Here is a 20,948-nt window from a genome sequence, read left to right on the forward strand (position 1 = left end):
CGGGGTGGTACGAGGCGAGGAAGAACGGAAAGAAAAGGGACACAGGGAAGGAAGAGGGAGGGAAACAAATACACAAAGGTTATTGATTTCGGACCGCTGTTGATGTGTGGTTGCTGTGGCGATAGAGAGGATGAGAGAGGAGAAGGGGGCGTGGCCTAGCCTGGCGTTGACTACAAAAGAGAGAGGAAGGGAGGAGCAGCTTGGAGGAGAGGTCAAAAAGGGAGGAGTTGAGTTAGTCCAGGTGAAAAAAGGAGGATTTGGGGTCTCGTCTGCTCGGGTAGAATAGCGCCGAGGAAGCTAGCGGGACAACGCCGTAGGAACGGCCGACCATGTCAGCTATGTTCCTGAGGCTGCGCGTCCAACGGGAGCCCACCATCACGTCTGCGCCGCCAGACAGGCTAAGAGCCACGCTCGACGAGACAAGCATGGCTGCAAGTTCATTGGCCTGCTTTTGCTTCTTTGGCTTGTCTCGTCTTACCTTGGTTGGAGCCTCTTTTTGCACTGCTCTCCGATATCTAAATAATGATCAACTGGCCTCTCAACGAAATTGACAGGATCTTTTAAAAGAGAAGCTCGGGTTTGGGGTAACCCGCTTTGTCCTGACGGATCATTTGTTGCTGGATACCCGATGGGACTCTTGGGAGAGAAGTGGAGAGTTCTGTGCCTGGCAGTTCTTTCAGTCAAAGACATTGAAGATATTTATTTGGAACTGTGATAACAGGTCATCTTCTGATTGGATTGAGCGTTGCTCTGGTCCATCAACAAATTTGAAAGACGATGGCAGCCGTTCAAGGAGCCCAAACACTGCCCGTCGCGATGGATAGGATGGGCAGAGCTGTGGGCACCCAGACTTCGGCGATCTCGGAATTGAATTGCAAATTGGGAAACCAAATTGGGTAACATCTCAGAGGAGTTTCCCACTGTGCAAGGCGAAATTAGGATCAATTTGTGAGCCAGAACGGGCAATTAGAGCTGACAAATCATTGGAATGTGTCTGCTGGTCCTACCCATAACAATCCTTCTACAATTCGACTCCCTATGCAAACGGCCTTACCAAGACTGGGCTGTAAACACCCCAGCGAGACCATTGAAGCGAAAGTAACCCTGACAAATCCCTCCCCCCTTTCATCAAGAACACCTGGGATGTTGAGTCTGTTACGTGAGCCGCCTCGCCGTTGCAAGTCTCAAATTTGATTGGCTTAAATGTGCGGGGAAGTTGTGGGCATTGGTCAAAGTTGCGAGACGGCGCATTTGTGTGAATTGGGGCGATTGCTACATTGCAAAATCTTGGAGGGACTACTTAGAATCGACAATGATGGTTAAATTGTGTTAAGAGCAAATGTTTAAGTACCATGACCAAACCATACCGTCCAAAGATAAGGTCAGCACATGAAACACATGTTCAAAGAAACAGAGGACCAAGTCTTGGTAGAACATGTCCTACAAGTTTCTCGACACTAGTAACCATCAGGGCAAGTGTTACCGCCATGGAGCTACCAGGTAAGCTAACGGCTAGCCGGGAGTCTTCTTTTTAGATTCCAGCATTCTGGATGCCGTGTGCCCTTTGCAGGTCAGTCCAGGTACTACATGAGGACGCATTTGTTTCCTTCACACCTCTGAAAATTGGATTCTGAACAAAGTTCAATGAAAAGTCTGCTTTGTATAGTCCCGCAAGTAAACTAGCGTGACGAAAAAGACTTCAAACGTCTTGGACAACTTAAGAAAAACAACTTCCATCCATCCATCCATCTTCATCCGCTTATCTGGAATTGGGTCGCGGGGACAACAGCTCCAGCAGAGACCCCCAGACTTCCCTGCAACATTAGCAACTTCCTCCTGGGGGATCCCGAAGCGTTCCCAGGCCAGAGAGGAGATGTAATCCCCCCCCATCTGGTTCTTGGCCTTCCGCGGGGTCTCCTCCCAGTGGGACGTGCAACGAGGACCTCCCTAGGGAGACGCTCGTGAGGCATCCGCACGAGATGCCCGAACCACCTAAGCTGGTTCCTTTCCAAGCGAAGGAGCAGCGGCTCTACTCCGAGTCTCTCTCGGGTGACTGGACTTCTCACCCTATCTCTAAGGGAGATGCCAGCCACCCTTCTGAGGAAACTAATTTCGGCCGCTTGTATCCGCGATTTTATTCTTTCGGTCATGACCCACACTTCATGACCATAGGTGAGAGTAGGAATGTAAATAGCTTTGCCTTCTGGCTCAGCTCTCGTTTCGTCACAACAGTGCGGCAAAACAACTTCCATCAACTTCTATATTGTATCTGGACTCCACAATGGACAGAAATGGTCACGAACATATTCCAAAATCTTGTTTCCAGAAGAGTGGAAGCCGTTTAAAAAGGGTCGTAGTAGTAGCTCTTAAGGAGATTAGCCCCGAAGCTAACAGTCGACTTTGTGGGTAATTTAATAATACTTTCCCTCCTTTTGGCAGAATAAGAACGCCTTAGAATCGGCCTACTCTTTGAGCTCCCCCTGTTTTCTGATCCACGCACTCTCACACACATATTGTCAGAAAAATTGTATGTAAATTATCAAAAAAAATTCCCTTCTGAGTTCCCAATGAACAGACAAGAGGCTGTCTTTGTTGCACCAAGCAAAGGCTTGGAAAATTCCATTGTGTACGATGGGAGGAGACGGGAGGGGGTTATCTATTGTCATCCAAGACCGGCTCAAGCTGAATCCAGGACTAGTCCAAGCCCGAGGCATCTTTTTCTTTTGTTTTCAATGTGACCAAAAATAAGAGCTGTTTACATACCCCCCATTCCTAAAGAAACAGATGTTTTTGTGTAAACATTGAATATCCAAATAAAGGAGGGCACCTTTTTTCGCCAGAGCGTGGTGGAAGACTGTACAGAGAGTACAGACGCCGCGTCTCTCCTCAATATTGAGTCCAAATTGAGTTCTGTCTCTGTTTGATTCTTTGCTTCTTGTCTTGTTTAATAGATGTCATCAGTGTTTGAACCTGACACATATATTATTATTTGTATTATTATTAATGGTGTCATGAGGTACCAGCCTGGAGAGACAGTGAAGAAAGAGGCGCTCAGCACACACGTTTCAGATCATCTTAAAAGGGTGGGTCCTAATACGGGACGATGGACAACTTCAAAAAGCGCTACGTGTGCTAAAACTAGCGGCTAGCAACGGTTCCGTCTGGCGCAGCTCGTTTAAAAGGCTCTCGGTGGACACGAGACCTTGAAAAGTCCAACGTTCCTGACCCAAAAAAACACACACATACACATGTGTTCATTCCCACCCCCCCCAGAAAAAGACAGAGACACAAACAGAGCGGGTGTGGCCGTTAAGAATAGGTATGCTTACATCCTCCATGTTAGCGCGCTAATGCTAAATGTGGTGGACGGGCGGTCCAAAAGGACATTCATGACTCTGAAAAGGACATCAATTTTGTGCTGAACACATTACTCTTGTTAATCTTTTTTTTTTTCAGTGGCATAAGCAACGCTAACTTTGCAGCGTACGCTCTCAACATGGAGCAAGTAACAGATAACTTCAATATTTGCCAGGTATTTGAAAAACTCATAAAATAGTCACATTGTATGGAGGTTCATTTGTGTTTTTATTACAAAAGCTTTTTTTTGACACATAATTCATGTAACTGATTTTTCTGTTTGAATTTTGTGAACTACTTTTACGTTATGCCGAGTCTTTAATTTAATCTAACTTAATTATTTATTTTAATAAAGCAGAAGTGGGTCTTGAGAATTGAAGCAACAAATGTTTATGCACTGATTTTTATTTACATTGAATTGCTATGCACTGAATTTTTTACACCTAACTTTTACACACTGAATTTTCACACCAATTTTTTTACACCATTTTTCTTTTACACTGAATTTTTTACACACCAACTTTTCATAGACTACATTTTTCAACAGTGAATTTTGATAACATTTAATTTTTTTTAACACTGAATTTTTTACACTGAATTTTTAACATAAAATTTCCAGAGACTACATTTATTTTTACACTGAATTTTTACACACCAACTTTTCATACACTGAATTTTTTAACAGTGAATTTTCTACAATGAATTTTCCTACACTGATTTTTTTCACTGAATTTTTTATACCTAACTTTTACACACTGAATTTTCACACCAATTTTTTTACACCATTTTTTTTTACACTGAATTTTTTACACACCAACTTTTCATAGACTAAATTTTTCAACAGTGAATTTTGATAAAATTGATTTTTTTTTAACACTGAATTTTTTACACTGAATTTTTAACATAAAATTTCCGGAGACTAAATTTATTTTTACACTGAATTTTACACAGAATTTTTACACACCAACTTTTCATACACTGAATTTTTTAACAGTGAATTTTCTACAATGAATTTTTATACATAGATTTTTTTTACACTGAAATTTTTCACACCAACTTTGTTTACACTGAATTTTTACACACCAACTTTTCATACACTGAATTTTTTTAACAATGAATTTTCCTACACTGATTTTTTTCACTGAATTTTTTACACACTGAATTTTCACACCAATTTTTTTACACCATTTTTTTTTTACACTGAATTTTTTTACACACCAACTTTTCATAAACTAAATTTTTCAACAGTGAATTTTGATAACATTGAATTTTTTTTAAAACTGAATTTTTTACACTGAATTTTTAACATAACATTTTCGGACTAAATTTATTTTTACACTGAATTTTTACACACCAACTTTTCATACACTGAATTTTTTAACAGTGAATTTTCTACAATGGATTTTTATACATATATTTTTTTACACTGAATTTTTTCACACCAACTTTGTTTACACTGAATTTTTACACACCAACTTTTCATACACTGAATTTTTTAACAGTGAATTTTCTACAATGAATTTTCCTACACTGAATTTTTTACACCTAACTTTTACACACTGAATTTTCACACCAATTTTTTTTACACCATTTTTTTTACACTGAATTTTTTACACACCAACTTTTCATAGACTAAATTTTTCAACAGTGAATTTTGATAAAATTAAAACAATTTTAACACTGAATTTTTAACATAAAATTTCCGGAGACTACATTTATTTTTACACTGAATTTTATACTGAATTTTTACACACCAACTTTTGATACACTGAATTTTTTAACAGTGAATTTTTTAACAATGAATTTTTATACATAGATTTTTTTTACACTGAATTTTTGCACACCAACTTTGTTTACACTGAATTTTTACACACCAACTTTTCATACACTGAATTTTTTAACAGTGAATTTTCTACAATGAATTTTCCTACACTGATTTTTTTCACTGAATTTTTTAAACCTAACTTTTACACACTGAATTTTCACACCATTTTTTTACACTGAATTTTTTACACACCAACTTTTCATAGACTAAATTTTTCAACAGTGAATTTTGATCAAATTGAATTTTTTTTAACACTGAATTTTTAACATTAAATTTCCGGAGGCTAAATTTATTTTTACACTGAATTTTACACGGAATTTTTACACACCAACTTTTCATACACTGAATTTTTTAACAGTGAATTTTCTACAATGAATTTTGATACATTTTTTTTACACTGAATTTTTTCACACCAAATTTGTTTACACTGGATTTTTACACACGGAATTTTCTTTTTACATTGCATTTTTAAACACTGAATTTCTATGCACTCAATTATTATTTTACAAATAATTATTTTACATTGATTTTTTAACACTGGATTTTTACACACTGAATTTTCAACAGTGATTATTTTTAATAGTATTTTTTACAGTGATTTTTTTACACACTGAATTTCTATACAATGAATTATTGAGAGCCAGAACGGGTAATAAACCCTAACCCTAACCTCTAACCCTAACCCCTAATCCCTAACCCCAACCCCAAAATTTTTATACAATGAATTTTGCAAAAGTGAATTTTCTACATTAAATTTTGATACATTGATATTTTCTTTTTACAGTGAATTTTTTTACACCAAATTTTTATCAACTAAATTTTTTTTAGAATGATTTTTTTTTGCACTGAATTTTTACACATTTCAAAACATTGTATTTTAACAAGCAGAGTTTTTAAACACATGTTCATTCAAAGAAAGTGTCAGCATAATTTGATGTAAAAAAATAATAAAAAATTCAGTTCACAAAATTCAAATGCAAAAAATTCAGTGACAGATTTTGTGGCAATAAAAAGTTTTTGTAATAAAAACACAAATTTACCTCCATAGAAGTGGGTCTTGAGTTTTGAAGCAACAAATATTTCTGCACGGAATTTTTTTTTTTTTACACTGAATTTTTACACACCAACTTTTCATAGACTAAATTTTTCAACAGTGAATTTTGATAAAATTGATTTTTTTTTAACACTGAATTTTTTACACTGAATTTTTTACATAAAATTTTCGGAGACTAAATATTTTTACACTGAATTTTTACACGCCAACTTTTCATACACTGAATTTTTTAACAGTGAATTTTCTACAATGGATTTTTATACATAGATTTTTTTACACTGAATTTTTTCACACCAACTTTGTTTACACTGAATTTTTACACACCAACTTTTTATACACTGAATTTTTTAACAGTGAATTTTCTACAATGAATTTTCCTACACTGAATTTTTTACACCTAACTTTTACACACTGAATTTTCACACCAATTTTTTTTACACCATTTTTTTACACTGAATTTTTTACACACCAACTTTTCATAGACTAAATTTTTCAACAGTGAATTTTGATAAAATTTAATTTTTTTTAACACTGAATTTTTAACATAAAATTTCCGGAGACTACATTTATTTTTACACTGAATTTTACACTGAATTTTTACACACCAACTTTTCATACACTGAATTTTTTAACAGTGAATTTTCTACAATGAATTTTTATACATAGATTTTTCTACACTGAATTTTTTCACACCAACTTTGTTTACACTGAATTTTTACACAACAACTTTTCATACACTGAATTTTTTAACAGTGAATTTTCTACAATGAATTTTCCTACACTGAATTTTTTACACCTAACTTTTACACACTGAATTTTCACACCAATTTTTTTTACACCATTTTTTTTACACTGAATTTTTTACACACCAACTTTTCATAGACTAAATTTTTCAACAGTGAATTTTGATAAAATTTAATCTTTTTTAACACTGAATTTTTAACATAAAAATTCCGGAGACTACATTTATTTTTACACTGAATTTTTACACACCAACTTTTCATACACTGAATTTTTTAACAGTGAATTTTCTACAATGAATTTTGATACATTGATTTTTTTTTTTACACTGAATTTTTTCACACCAAATTTGTTTACACTGGATTTTTACACACATAATTTTTTTTTTTACATTGCATTTTTAAACACTGAATTTCTATGCACTCAATTATTATTTTACACATAATTATTTTACATTGATTTTTTAACACTGGATTTTTACACACTGAATTTTCAACAGTGATTATTTTTAATAGTATTTTTTACAGTGATTTTTTTACACACTGAATTTCGAAACAATTAATTATTGAGAGCCGGAACGGGCAATTAACCCTTACCCTAACCCCTAATCTCTTTTATTTTTACACACAAAATTTTTATACACTAAATTTTGCAAAAGTGAATTTTCTACATGAAATTTTGATACATTGATATTTTCTTTTTACAGTGAATTTTTTTACACCGAATTTTTATCAACTACATTTTTTTTAGAATAATTTTTTTTGCACTGAATTTTGACACATTTCAAAACATTGTATTTTAACAAGCAGAGTTTTTAAACACATGTTCATTCAAAGAAAGTGTCAGCATAATTTGATGTAAAAAAAAATAAAAAAATAATTCAGTTCACAAAATTCAAATGCAAAAAATTCAGTGACAGATTTTGTGGCAATAAAAAGTTTTTGTAATAAAAACACAAATTTACCTCCATAGAAGTGGGTCTTGAGTTTTGAAGCAACAAATATTTCTGCACGGAATTTTTTTTTTTTTACACTGAATTTTTACACACTGTATTTGAACAAACTGACTTGTTCAACATGAATTTTGTCTACAATTTTTTTCAATGAAAATAAAATCAAGCGCAAAAAATTCAGTTTCAAATTTTTTTTTGGTAACAATGACACAAATCAACCTCCATACAATGTCGCTTGCCTTGACTGTCGCCATGGAGACACGTTTGTTTTTCTACGCCGAGGCCCCGCCGCCTTTGGGTGTGTCTCCGTGCTAATGAACCCCGCCTCCCTGACCCCCCACCAAACAAAAAGATGCACGTGGCCCAAACATTTTCCTGCCCAGGCAAAATCAGACAGCAAGCAGAAATGGAAACCAAAAAGAAAAAAGATGACTGAGTTTTGACCTTTGAATGAAAAAGTGAACTTTCCCGACGACAGCGAGTGCAGTGCACCACCGCATGCTTCACACACACACTGCTATCTGCGCACACGCGTGTGTGTCAAACATTCCCATGGTCCCGTCAGAATGCAAATACACCCTGGATGGCAGACTAGTGATGCAAACCTCGAAAAGAACAAACGATGACAAAGGAAGGAAATAATCCATCTTAAAAAAAGAGCGACATTCATTCCACTCTCTTAAAGGCGAGCAGGTTGCGTTTGTGAGTGGGGGTGCTTTAGGGGGTGCAGTCCAAACCTTGCAGGCCACCCTATGCGGGCACTTCTTGCCAAGGCCCAGGGGAGGGGAGATAACTCGCAATAAACTGTACATATCCTTATAATGTATGCGCCCGCTGCAAGAAAGACACAAGGGAGGTTAGGAGGAGGTCACGGGAGGAGAGAACACAACAGCTGGAGAAGGGCGAGAGAGAGAGAGAGAGAGAGAGAGAGAGAGAGAGAGAGAGAGAAAGAGAGAGAGATGCCTTCCTCGCATGCACAAAGAGGACAGGAGGAAGAGGAGTGTTGGGCTGCAAGAAAAAAACATCTGGAAGACAGAAGTCAGGGGTGTCTAAAGTGCGGACATTTTTGCAACGTTTTGCACATTCTGAAAATACTATATATATATATATATATATATATATATATATATATATATATATATATATATATATATTTATATTAAAAAAAAGAATAAAATAGAGATGTCCGATAATGGCTTTTTTGCCGATATCCGATATTATCCAACTCTTAATTACCGATTCCGATATCAACCGATACGGATGTTGATCCGATATGATATCGGCGGAAATCATTCATACTTGTATAATTTTTAGTGTGGAACTTTAGAAATGGTTTGATCACGTTAATTGAGAAGAACGGTGGCTCTGAAAAACACTAACCTATTTATTATTACCCATCTTTATGCTGTCTTTAAGTTGAAGTGGGGTGGCAAGTGTTTTTTTTTTTTTTTTTGGGGGGGGGGGCGACACCTAGTGGCCACAATATTTCACAAAGTTAAGCTTTATTTAGCTCCGCAAGCACTTTAAAGGGGAACATTATCACAATTTCAGAAGGGTTAAAACCATTAAAAATCAGTTCCCAGTGGCTTATTTTATTTTTCGAAGTTTTTTTCAAAATTTTACCCATCACGCAATATCCCTAAAAAAAGCTTCAAAGTGCCTGATTTTAACCATCGTTATATACACCCGTCCATTTTCCTGTGACGTCACATAGTGATGCCAATACAAACAAACATGGCGGATAGAACAGCAAGCTATAGCGACATTAGCTCGGATTCAGACTCGGATTTCAGCGGCTTAAGCGATTCAACAGATTACGCATGTATTGAAACGGATGGTTGTAGTGTGGAGGCAGGTAGCGAAAACGAAATTGAAGAAGAAACTGAAGCTATTGAGCCATACCGGTTTGAACCGTATGCAAGCGAAACCGACGAAAACGACACGACAGCCAGCGACACGGGAGAAAGCGAGGACGAATTCGGCGATCGCCTTCTAACCAACGATTGGTATGTGTTTGTTTGGCATTAAAGGAAACTAACAACTATGAACTAGGTTTACAGCATATGAAATACATTTGGCTACAACATGCACTTTGAGAGTGCAGACAGCCCAATTTTCATCAATTAATATATTCTGTAGACATACCCTCATCCGCTCTCTTTTCCTGAAAGCTGATCTGTCCAGTCCAGTTGGAAATGCATCTGCTTTGAGTGTCGCAGGATATCCACACATTCTTGCCATCTCTGTCGTAGCATAGCTTTCGTCGGTAAAGTGTGCGGAACAAACGTCCAATTTCTTGCCACTTTCGCATCTTTGGGCCACTGGTGCAACTTGAATCCGTCCCTGTTCGTGTTGTTACACCCTCCGACAACACACCGACGAGGCATGATGTCTCCAAGGTACGGAAAACAGTCGAAAAAACGGAAAATAACAGAGCTGATTTGACTCGGTGTTTGAGAAAATGGCGGATTGCTTCCCGATGTGACGTCACATTGTGACGTCATCGCTCTGAGAGCGAATATTAGAAAGGCGTTTAATTCGCCAAAATCCACTCATTTAGAGTTCGGAAATCGGTTAAAAAAATATATGGTCTTTTTTCTGCAACATCAAGGTATATATTGACGCTTACGTAGGTCTGGTGATAATGTTCCCCTTTAAACTGTTTCTACTCACCAAAAAAATATATATTTAGAAAATACCATTCTTTCTCGAATTATCGCTGGTTTCCAATTAAGACCTTCTTTGTGCTTTAGACCAGCGTTTCTTAACCATAGGGCCAATGGGCCGCAAAAAATATTTGTTTCTCAGCGGCACGCAGTTGTAATACATTTTTCCGCCACCTGTGGCAGTAATGACAATAGCAAACAAACAGAAGAGGTTTCTTCAGCGCAAAAAATTATGACTAAAGTGGTGAAGCTGTATTTCCCTCTGCACTGTTTAGTTAAGAAACATATGTATTAGAGATGTCCGATAATGGCTTTTTTGTCGATATCCGATATTGTCCAACTCTTAATTACCGATTCCGATATCAACCGATACCGATATATACAGTCGTGGAATTAACACATTATTATGCCTCATTTTGTTGTGATGCCCCGCTGGATGCATTAAACAATGTAACAAGGTTTTCCAAAATAAATCAACTCAAGTTATGGTAAAAATGCCAACATGGCACTGCCATATTTATTATTGAAGTCACAAAGTGCATTATTTTTTTTTAACATGCCTCAAAACAGCAGCTTGGAATTTGGGACATGCTCTCCCTGAGAGAGCATGAGGAGGTTGAGGTGGGCGGGGTTGGGGGAGCGGGGTTTAGGGGTAGGGGGGGGTGTATATTGTAGCGTCCCGGAAGAGTTAGTGGTGCAAGGGGTTCTGGGTATTTGTTCTGTTGTGTTTATGTTGTGTTACGGTGCGGATGTTCTCCCGAAATGTGTTTGTCATTCTTGTTTGGTGTGGGTTCACAGTGTGGCGCATATTTGTAACAGTGTTAAAGTTGTTTATAAAGCAACACCCTCAGTGTGACCTGTATGGCTGTTGACCAAGTATGCATTGCATTCACTTGTGTGTGTGAAAAGCCGTAGATATTATGTGATTGGGCCGGCACGCAAAGGCAGTGCCTTTAAGGTTTATTGGCGCTCTGTACTTCTCCCTACGTCCGTGTACACAGCGGCGTTTTAAAAGTCATACATTTTACTTTTTGAAACCGATACCAATATTACATTTTAAAGCATTTATCGGCCGATAATATCGTCAGTCCGATATTATCGGACATCTCTGAATTAAAAGGATAAAAAGTTGCAATGTTGACTCTGATGTTTTTCCACCCCCCAGAAAATAATGAATTAAAATCAATGGTGTCATGAATTATTGACATATTTAAGTCTCCAATTACTTCACATTAAAAATTCCACAAATTTTGGGGGAAATATTGCATATTTTATGGTTTTGACATAATAAAATGATGTCTACTTTGACAAAAAGGGCATAAAAAAACCCAAAAAACCCCCCATAAAACAATAATAACTTGTAATGGACGTATGGATCTGAAATTGATCTAAAAACTTAAGTGTTGGAAGTTGAAAAAAACAACAACACACAAATAAAATGTATGACTTATTTTTAACACATTTGTTAGTGGGGCCCTTTTGGGAAAAACGGTCATTGCTGAAAAAAAAGAAAAAAAAAGGAATTAAAATTAATGGTGTCATGAATTATTGACATATTTAAGTCTCCAATTACTTCACATTAAAAATTCCACTATTTTTGGGGGAAATATTGCATATTTTATGGTTTTGACATAATAAAATGATGTCTACTTTGACAAAAAGGGCATAAAAAACCCAAAAAAAACAACCATAAAACAATAATAACTTGTAATGGACGTATGGATCTGAAATTGATCTAAAAACTTAAGTGTTGGAATTTGAAAAAAACAACAACACACAAATAAAATGTATGACTTATTTTTAACACATTTGTTAGTGGGGCCCTTTTGGGAAAAACAGTCATTGCTGAAAAAAAAAAAAAAAAAAGAATTAAAATTAATGGTGTCATGAATTATTGACATATTTAAGTCTCCAATTACTTCACATTAAAAATTCCACTAATTTTGGGGGGAATATTGCATATTTTATGGTTTTGACATAATAAAATGATGTCTACTTTGACAAAAAGGGCATAAAAAACCCCCCCAAAAAAACCATAAAACAATAATAACTTGTAATGGACGTATGGATCTGAAATTGATCTAAAAACTTAAGTGTTGGAAGTTGAAAAAAACAACAACACACAAATAAAATGTATGACTTATTTCTAACACATTTATAAGTGTGGTCCTTTTGGGAAAAACAGTCATTGCTGAAAAGATAATAATGAATTAAAATCAATGGCGTCATGAATTACTGACATATTTAAGTCTCCAATTACTTCACATTAAAAATTCCACTAATTTTGGGGAAAATATTGCATATTTTATGGTTTTGACGTAATAAAATGATGTCTACTTTGACAAAAAGGGCATAAAAAAAACAAATACAAAAAAACCCATAAAAAAAAAAAAAAAATTGTAATGGACGTATGGATCTGAAAAGTGTTGGAAGTTAAAAACAAAACAAAAAAACAAATAAAATGTATGACTTATTTCTAACACATTTATAAGTGTGGCCCTTTTGGGAAAAACAGTCATTGCTGAAAAAATAATAAAGAATTAAAATCAATGGTGTCATGAATTATTGACACAATTAAGTCTCCAATTACTTCATATTAAAAATTCCACTAATTTGCATACTTTATGGTTTTGACGTAATAAAATGATGCCTACTTTGACAAAAAGGGCATAAAAAAAAACAAATACAAAAAAAAAACCCATGAAAAAAAAAACTTGTAATGGACGTATGGATCTGAAATTGATCTAAAGACTTAAGTGTTGGAAGTTAAAAAAAAAAAAAAACACACAAATAAAATGTATGACTTATTTTTAATACATTTATTAGTGGGGCCCTTTTGGGAAAAACAGTCATTGCTGAAAAAAAAAAAAAAAGAATTAAAATTAATGGTGTCATGAATTATTGACATATTTAAGTCTCCAATTACTTCACATTAAAAATTCCACTAATTTTGGGGGAAATATTGCATATTTTATGGTTTTGACATAATAAAATGATGTCTACTTTGACAAAAAGGGCATAAAAACCCCCCCAAAAAACCCCATAAAACAATAATAACTTGTAATGGACGTATGGATCTGAAATTGATCTAAAAACTTAAGTGTTGGAAGTTGAAAAAAACAACAACACACAAATAAAATGTATGACTTATTTCTAACACATTTGTTAGTGTGGTCCTTTTGGGAAAAACGGTCATTGCTGAAAAAAAAAAAAAAAAAAAAGGAATTAAAATTAATGGTGTCATGAATTATTGACATATTTAAGTCTCCAATTACTTCACATTAAAAATTCCACTATTTTTGGGGGAAATATTGCATATTTTATGGTTTTGACATAATAAAATGATGTCTACTTTGACAAAAAGGGCATAAAACCCCCCCCCAAAAAAACCATAAAACAATAATAACTTGTAATGGACGTATGGATCTGAAATTGATCTAAAGATTTAAGTGTTGGAAGTTAAAAAAAACAACAACACACAAATAAAATGTATGACTTATTTCTAACACATTTATAAGTGTGGTCCTTTTGGGAAAAACAGTCATTGCTGAAAAAATAATAATGAATTAAAATCAATGGCGTCATGAATTACTGACATATTTAAGTCTCCAATTACTTCACATTAAAAATTCCACTATTTTTGGGGAAAATATTGCATATTTTATGGTTTTGACGTAATAAAATGATGTCTACTTTGACAAAAAGGGCATAAAAAAAACAAATACAAAAAAACCCATAAAAAAAATAAAAAATTGTAATGGACGTATGGATCTGAAAAGTGTTGGAAGTTAAAAAAACAACAAAAAAACAAATAAAATGTATGACTTATTTCTAACACATTTATAAGTGTGGCCCTTTTGGGAAAAACAGTCATTGCTGAAAAAATAAAGAATTAAAATCAATGGTGTCATGAATTATTGACACAATTAAGTCTCCAATTACTTCACATTAAAAATTCCACTAATTTGGGGGAAAATATTGCATATTTTATGGTTTTGACGTAATAAAATGATGTCTACTTTGACAAAAAGGGCATAAAAAAAACAAATACAAAAAAACCCATAAAAAAAATAAAAAATTGTAATGGACGTATGGATCTGAAAAGTGTTGGAAGTTAAAAAAACAAAAAAAAAACAAATAAAATGTATGACTTATTTCTAACACATTTATAAGTGTGGCCCTTTTGGGAAAAACAGTCATTGCTGAAAAAATAATAAAGAATTAAAATCAATGGTGTCATGAATTATTGACACAATTAAGTCTCCAATTACTTCACATTAAAAATTCCACTAATTTTGGGGAAAATATTGCATATTTTATGGTTTTGACGTAATAAAATGATGTCTACTTTGACAAAAAGGGCATAAAAAAAACAAATACAAAAAAACCCATAAAAAAAATAAAAAATTGTAATGGACGTATGGATCTGAAAAGTGTTGGAAGTTAAAAAAAAACAAAAAAACAAATAAAATGTATGACTTATTTCTAACACATTTATAAGTGTGGCCCTTTTGGGAAAAACAGTCATTGCTGAAAAAATAATAAAGAATTAAAATCAATGGTGTCATGAATTATTGACACAATTAAGTCTCCAATTACTTCATATTAAAAATTCCACTAATTTGCATACTTTATGGTTTTGACGTAATAAAATGATGCCTACTTTGACAAAAAGGGCATAAAAAAAACAAATACAAAAAAAAAAAACCATGAAAAAAAAAACTTGTAATGGACGTATGGATCTGAAAAGTGTTGGAAGTTAAAAACAAAACAAAAATACAAATAAAATGTATGACTTATTTCTAACACATTTATAAGTGTGGTCCTTTTGGGAAAAACAGTCATTGCTGAAAAAATAATAATGAATTAAAATCAATGGCGTCATGAATTACTGACATATTTAAGTCTCCAATTACTTCACATTAAAAATTCCACTAATTTTGGGGAAAATATTGCATATTTTATGGTTTTGACGTAATAAAATGATGTCTACTTTGACAAAAAGGGCATAAAAAAAACAAATACAAAAAAACCCATAAAAAAAAATAAAAAATTGTAATGGACGTATGGATCTGAAAAGTGTTGGAAGTTAAAAACAAAACAAAAAAACAAATAAAATGTATGACTTATTTCTAACACATTTATAAGTGTGGCCCTTTTGGGAAAAACAGTCATTGCTGAAAAAATAATAAAGAATTAAAATCAATGGTGTCATGAATTATTGACACAATTAAGTCTCCAATTACTTCATATTAAAAATTCCACTAATTTGCATACTTTATGGTTTTGACGTAATAAAATGATGCCTACTTTGACAAAAAGGGCATAAAAAAAACAAATACAAAAAAAAAACCCATGAAAAAAAAAACTTGTAAAGGACGTATGGATCTGAAATTGATCTAAAGACTTAAGTGTTGGAAGTTAAAAAAAAAAAAAAAACACACAAATAAAATGTATGACTTATTTTTAACTCATATATTAGTGGGGCCCTTTTGGATTCCCAAAAATCTGAAACAGTCATTGCTGAAAAAAATAATAATGGTGTCCAATTACTTCACATCAAATATTCCACAAATTTTTGAGAAAATATTGCATATTTTACGTTTTTTTGCCGTATATAAATGATAAATGTAAACATATATATGTATATATGTGTGTGTGTAGACATATATGTATACATACATGTATATATACATATATGTATATATACGTATGAATATATACATATATACTGTACATATATGTATAAATGTATACATATATGTATATATGTATATGTACATATATATGTATATTAATGTATATACACACACACACACACATATATTTTTACTTTATATTGACAGTTGATCAAGAGGTATAAGTGATTAACAAAAAACAAAACAAAGCAGGCCACATCAAAGGAAGTGGCCTGCGGAAGGCTGGAAATAATGTCCTTCCATAACGCACATACTGGCGAAATGTGTTTCTCCTGCCAATGTAATACAAAAAAATGAATGTTTCTATTTCTCTGCTTGTCAACTCGATTAATGATATCACAATCTGTGAGTAAAAAGTAGAATAATCAGAGACAATCGGCAAGCTAAACAAAGTATTCAAGGCTGTTGTACACGTAATATTCAACAAGGGCCGGAATAATTGCAACGTGGCCCTCCATAAAAAGGTGTTTGAACCCTCTGATGTAAAGGAATGAAACTTCCAATCTTTCAGAACGATATCAGCAGGAACCACAGGTCTGTATATATAGGTGTGTGTGTACAAATGTGCGTGCATAAGTGTATATATATACACACACACACAGGTAAGAATGTGTGTATGTAAGTGTGTGTGCGTACATAGGTGTGTGTATATATAGGTGTGTGTGTGTGTGTATACATAGGTGTGTGTGTGTATATGAGTGTGTGCGCGTACATAGGTGTGTGTGTGTGTGTGTGTGTGTTTATAGGTGTGTGTGTATAAAGGTGTGAGTAGGTACTGTATATAGGTATGAGTGTATATAAGTGTGTGTGCGTGTACATAGGTGTGTGTGTGTGTATGTGTATAAGTGTACGTATAGGCGTGTATATATAAGTGTGTGTGTGTATATAAGTGTGTGTGCATTTGTGTGTGTGTGTGCGTACATAGGTGTGTGTATCGGTGTGTGTCTACATAGGTGTGTGTATATAAAGGAATGTGTATATAGGTGTGTGTGTGTGTGTGTAGTATACAGAGGTCTGTATATATAGGTGTGTGTGTACAACTGTGCGTGTATAAGTGTATATATATATATAAGTATGTGTGTATATAATGTAAGTGTGTGTGCGTACATAGGTGTGTGTGTTTATAAGTGTGTGTATACATAAGTGAGTGTGTGTATATAAGTGTGTGTGCGTACATAGGTGTGTGTGTGCGTACATAGGTGTGTGTATCGGTGTGTGTGTACATAGGTGTGTGTATATAAAGGAATGTGTATATAGGTGCGTGTGTGTGTGTGTGTAGTATACAGAGGTCTGTATATATAGGTGTGTGTGTACAACTGTGCGTGTATAAGTGTATATATATAAGTATGTGTGTATATAATGTAAGTGTGTGTGCGTACATAGGTGTGTGTGTCTGTATAAGTGTGTGTATACATACTGTAAGTGTGTGTGTGTATATAAGTGTGTGTGCGTACATAGGTGTGTGTGTGTGTTTATAGGTGTGTGTAGGTATATAGGTATGTGTGTATATAAGTCTGTGTGTGTGCGTGTACATAGGTGTGTGTGTGTGTAAGTGTATAGGTGTGCGTATAGGTGTGTATATATAAGTGTGTGTGTTTGTATAGTTGTGTGCATACAAGTGTGTGTGTGTGTGTAGGGATGTGCATAGTTGTGTATCTATAGGTGTGTGTATATATATATATAATTGTGTGTGTATACATAGTTTTATGCATAGGTGTGTGTGAATGTGTATAGGTGTGTGTATAGGTGTATATATAAGGGTGTGTATAGGTGTGTGTGTGTGTTTGTATAGTTGTGTGCATAGATTTGTGTATACAAGTGTTTGTGTGTATATAGTTGTGTGTATATAGGTGTGTGCATAGTTGTGTTTATATAAGTGTGTGAGTGTGTATATATAATTGTATATACACAGGTGTGTGTGTGTGTATGTGTATAAGTGTACGTATAGGCGTGTATATATAAGTGTGTGTGTGTATATAAGTGTGTGTGCATTTGTGTGTGTGTGTGTGTGTGTGTGCATACATAGGTGTGTGTATCGGTGTGTGTCTACATAGGTGTGTGTATATAAAGGAATGTGTATATAGGTGTGTGTGTGTGTGTGTGTGTAGTATACAGAGGTCTGTATATATAGGTGTGTGTGTACAACTGTGCGTGTATAAGTGTATATATATATATAAGTATGTGTGTATATAATGTAAGTGTGTGTGCGTACATAGGTGTGTGTGTTTATAAGTGTGTGTGCGTACATAGGTGTGTGTGTGCGTACATAGGTGTGTGTATCGGTGTGTGTGTACATAGGTGTGTGTATATAAAGGAATGTGTATATAGGTGCGTGTGTGTGTGTGTGTAGTATACAGAGGTCTGTACATATAGGTGTGTGTGTACAACTGTGCGTGTATAAGTGTATATATATAAGTATGTGTGTATATAATGTAAGTGTGTGTGCGTACATAGGTGTGTGTGTCTGTATAAGTGTGTGTATACATACTGTAAGTGTGTGTGTGTATATAAGTGTGTGTGCGTACATAGGTGTGTGTGTGTGTTTATAGGTGTGTGTAGGTATATAGGTATGTGTGTATATAAGTCTGTGTGTGTGCGTGTACATAGGTGTGTGTGTGTAAGTGTATAGGTGTGCGTATAGGTGTGTATATATAAGTGTGTGTGTTTGTATAGTTGTGTGCATACAAGTGTGTGTGTGTGTGTAGGGATGTGCATAGTTGTGTATCTATAGGTGTGTGTATATATATATATAATTGTGTGTGTATACATAGTTTTGTGCATAGGTGTGTGTGAATGTGTATAGGTGTGTGTATAGGTGTATATATAAGGGTGTGTATAGGTGTGTGTGTGTGTTTGTATAGTTGTGTGCATAGATTTGTGTATACAAGTGTGTGTGTGTATATAGTTGTGTGTATATAGGTGTGTGCATAGTTGTGTTTATATAAGTGTGTGAGTGTGTATATATAATTGTATATACACAGGTGTGTGCGTGTATACATAGATATGTATATACATAGGTGTGTGTGTGCGTACATAGGTGTGTGTATCGGTGTGTGTGTACATAGGTGTGTGTATATAAAGGAATGTGTATATAGGTGCGTGTGTGTGTGTAGTATACAGAGGTCTGTATATATAGGTGTGTGTGTACAACTGTGCGTGTATAAGTGTATATATATAAGTATGTGTGTATATAATGTAAGTGTGTGTGCGTACATAGGTGTGTGTGTCTGTATAAGTGTGTGTATACATACTGTAAGTGTGTGTGTGTATATAAGTGTGTGTGCGTACATAGGTGTGTGTGTGTGTTTATAGGTGTGTGTAGGTATATAGGTATGTGTGTATATAAGTCTGTGTGTGTGCGTGTACATAGGTGTGTGTGTGTAAGTGTATAGGTGTGCGTATAGGTGTGTATATATAAGTGTGTGTGTTTGTATAGTTGTGTGCATACAAGTGTGTGTGTGTGTGTGTAGGGATGTGCATAGTTGTGTATCTATAGGTGTGTGTATATATATATATAATTGTGTGTGTATACATAGTTTTGTGCATAGGTGTGTGTGAATGTGTATAGGTGTGTGTATAGGTGTATATATAAGGGTGTGTATAGGTGTGTGTGTGTGTTTGTATAGTTGTGTGCATAGATTTGTGTATACAAGTGTTTGTGTGTATATAGTTGTGTGTATATAGGTGTGTGCATAGTTGTGTTTATATAAGTGTGTGAGTGTGTATATATAATTGTATATACACAGGTGTGTGTGTGTGTATGTGTATAAGTGTACGTATAGGCGTGTATATATAAGTGTGTGTGTGTATATAAGTGTGTGTGCATTTGTGTGTGTGTGTGCGTACATAGGTGTGTGTATCGGTGTGTGTCTACATAGGTGTGTGTATATAAAGGAATGTGTATATAGGTGTGTGTGTGTGTGTGTGTGTAGTATACAGAGGTCTGTATATATAGGTGTGTGTGTACAACTGTGCGTGTATAAGTGTATATATATATATAAGTATGTGTGTATATAATGTAAGTGTGTGTGCGTACATAGGTGTGTGTGTTTATAAGTGTGTGTGCGTACATAGGTGTGTGTGTGCGTACATAGGTGTGTGTATCAGTGTGTGTGTACATAGGTGTGTGTATATAAAGGAATGTGTATATAGGTGCGTGTGTGTGTGTAGTATACAGAGGTCTGTATATATAGGTGTGTGTGTACAACTGTGCGTGTATAAGTGTATATATATAAGTATGTGTGTATATAATGTAAGTGTGTGTGCGTACATAGGTGTGTGTGTCTGTATAAGTGTGTGTATACATACTGTAAGTGTGTGTGTGTGTATATAAGTGTGTGTGCGTACATAGGTGTGTGTGTGTGTTTATAGGTGTGTGTAGGTATATAGGTATGTGTGTATATAAGTCTGTGTGTGTGCGTGTACATAGGTGTGTGTGTGTAAGTGTATAGGTGTGCGTATATATAAGTGTGTGTGTTTGTATAGTTGTGTGCATACAAGTGTGTGTGTGTGTGTAGGGATGTGCATAGTTGTGTATCTATAGGTGTGTGTATATATATATATATAATTGTGTGTGTATACATAGTTTTGTGCATAGGTGTGTGTGAATGTGTATAGGTGTATATATAAGGGTGTGTATAGGTGTGTGTTTGTA

General features: G+C 34.7%; 1 protein-coding gene across 5 annotated transcripts in view; it reads right to left on the minus strand.

Annotated features, from left to right (window-relative positions):
• LOC133621855 (voltage-dependent P/Q-type calcium channel subunit alpha-1A-like) overlaps positions 1-20,948 on the minus strand; it is a 267,315-nt gene that overhangs the window by 49,550 nt on the left and 196,817 nt on the right. For 4 of the 5 annotated variants that reach the window (XM_061984254.2, XM_061984253.1, XM_061984252.1 and 1 more), the window contains one exon: positions 8,667-8,763. The exons of the other annotated variant lie outside the window; for it this stretch is intronic. In XM_061984254.2, coding sequence (XP_061840238.1) covers positions 8,667-8,763 — 97 coding nt within the window. The remainder of the gene's footprint in view (positions 1-8,666; positions 8,764-20,948) is intronic. 5 annotated transcript variants of the gene reach the window in all.

The sequence above is a fragment of the Nerophis lumbriciformis genome, linkage group LG25, assembly GCF_033978685.3.
Source record: "Nerophis lumbriciformis linkage group LG25, RoL_Nlum_v2.1, whole genome shotgun sequence".
NCBI classification, from domain to species: domain Eukaryota; kingdom Metazoa; phylum Chordata; class Actinopteri; order Syngnathiformes; family Syngnathidae; genus Nerophis; species Nerophis lumbriciformis.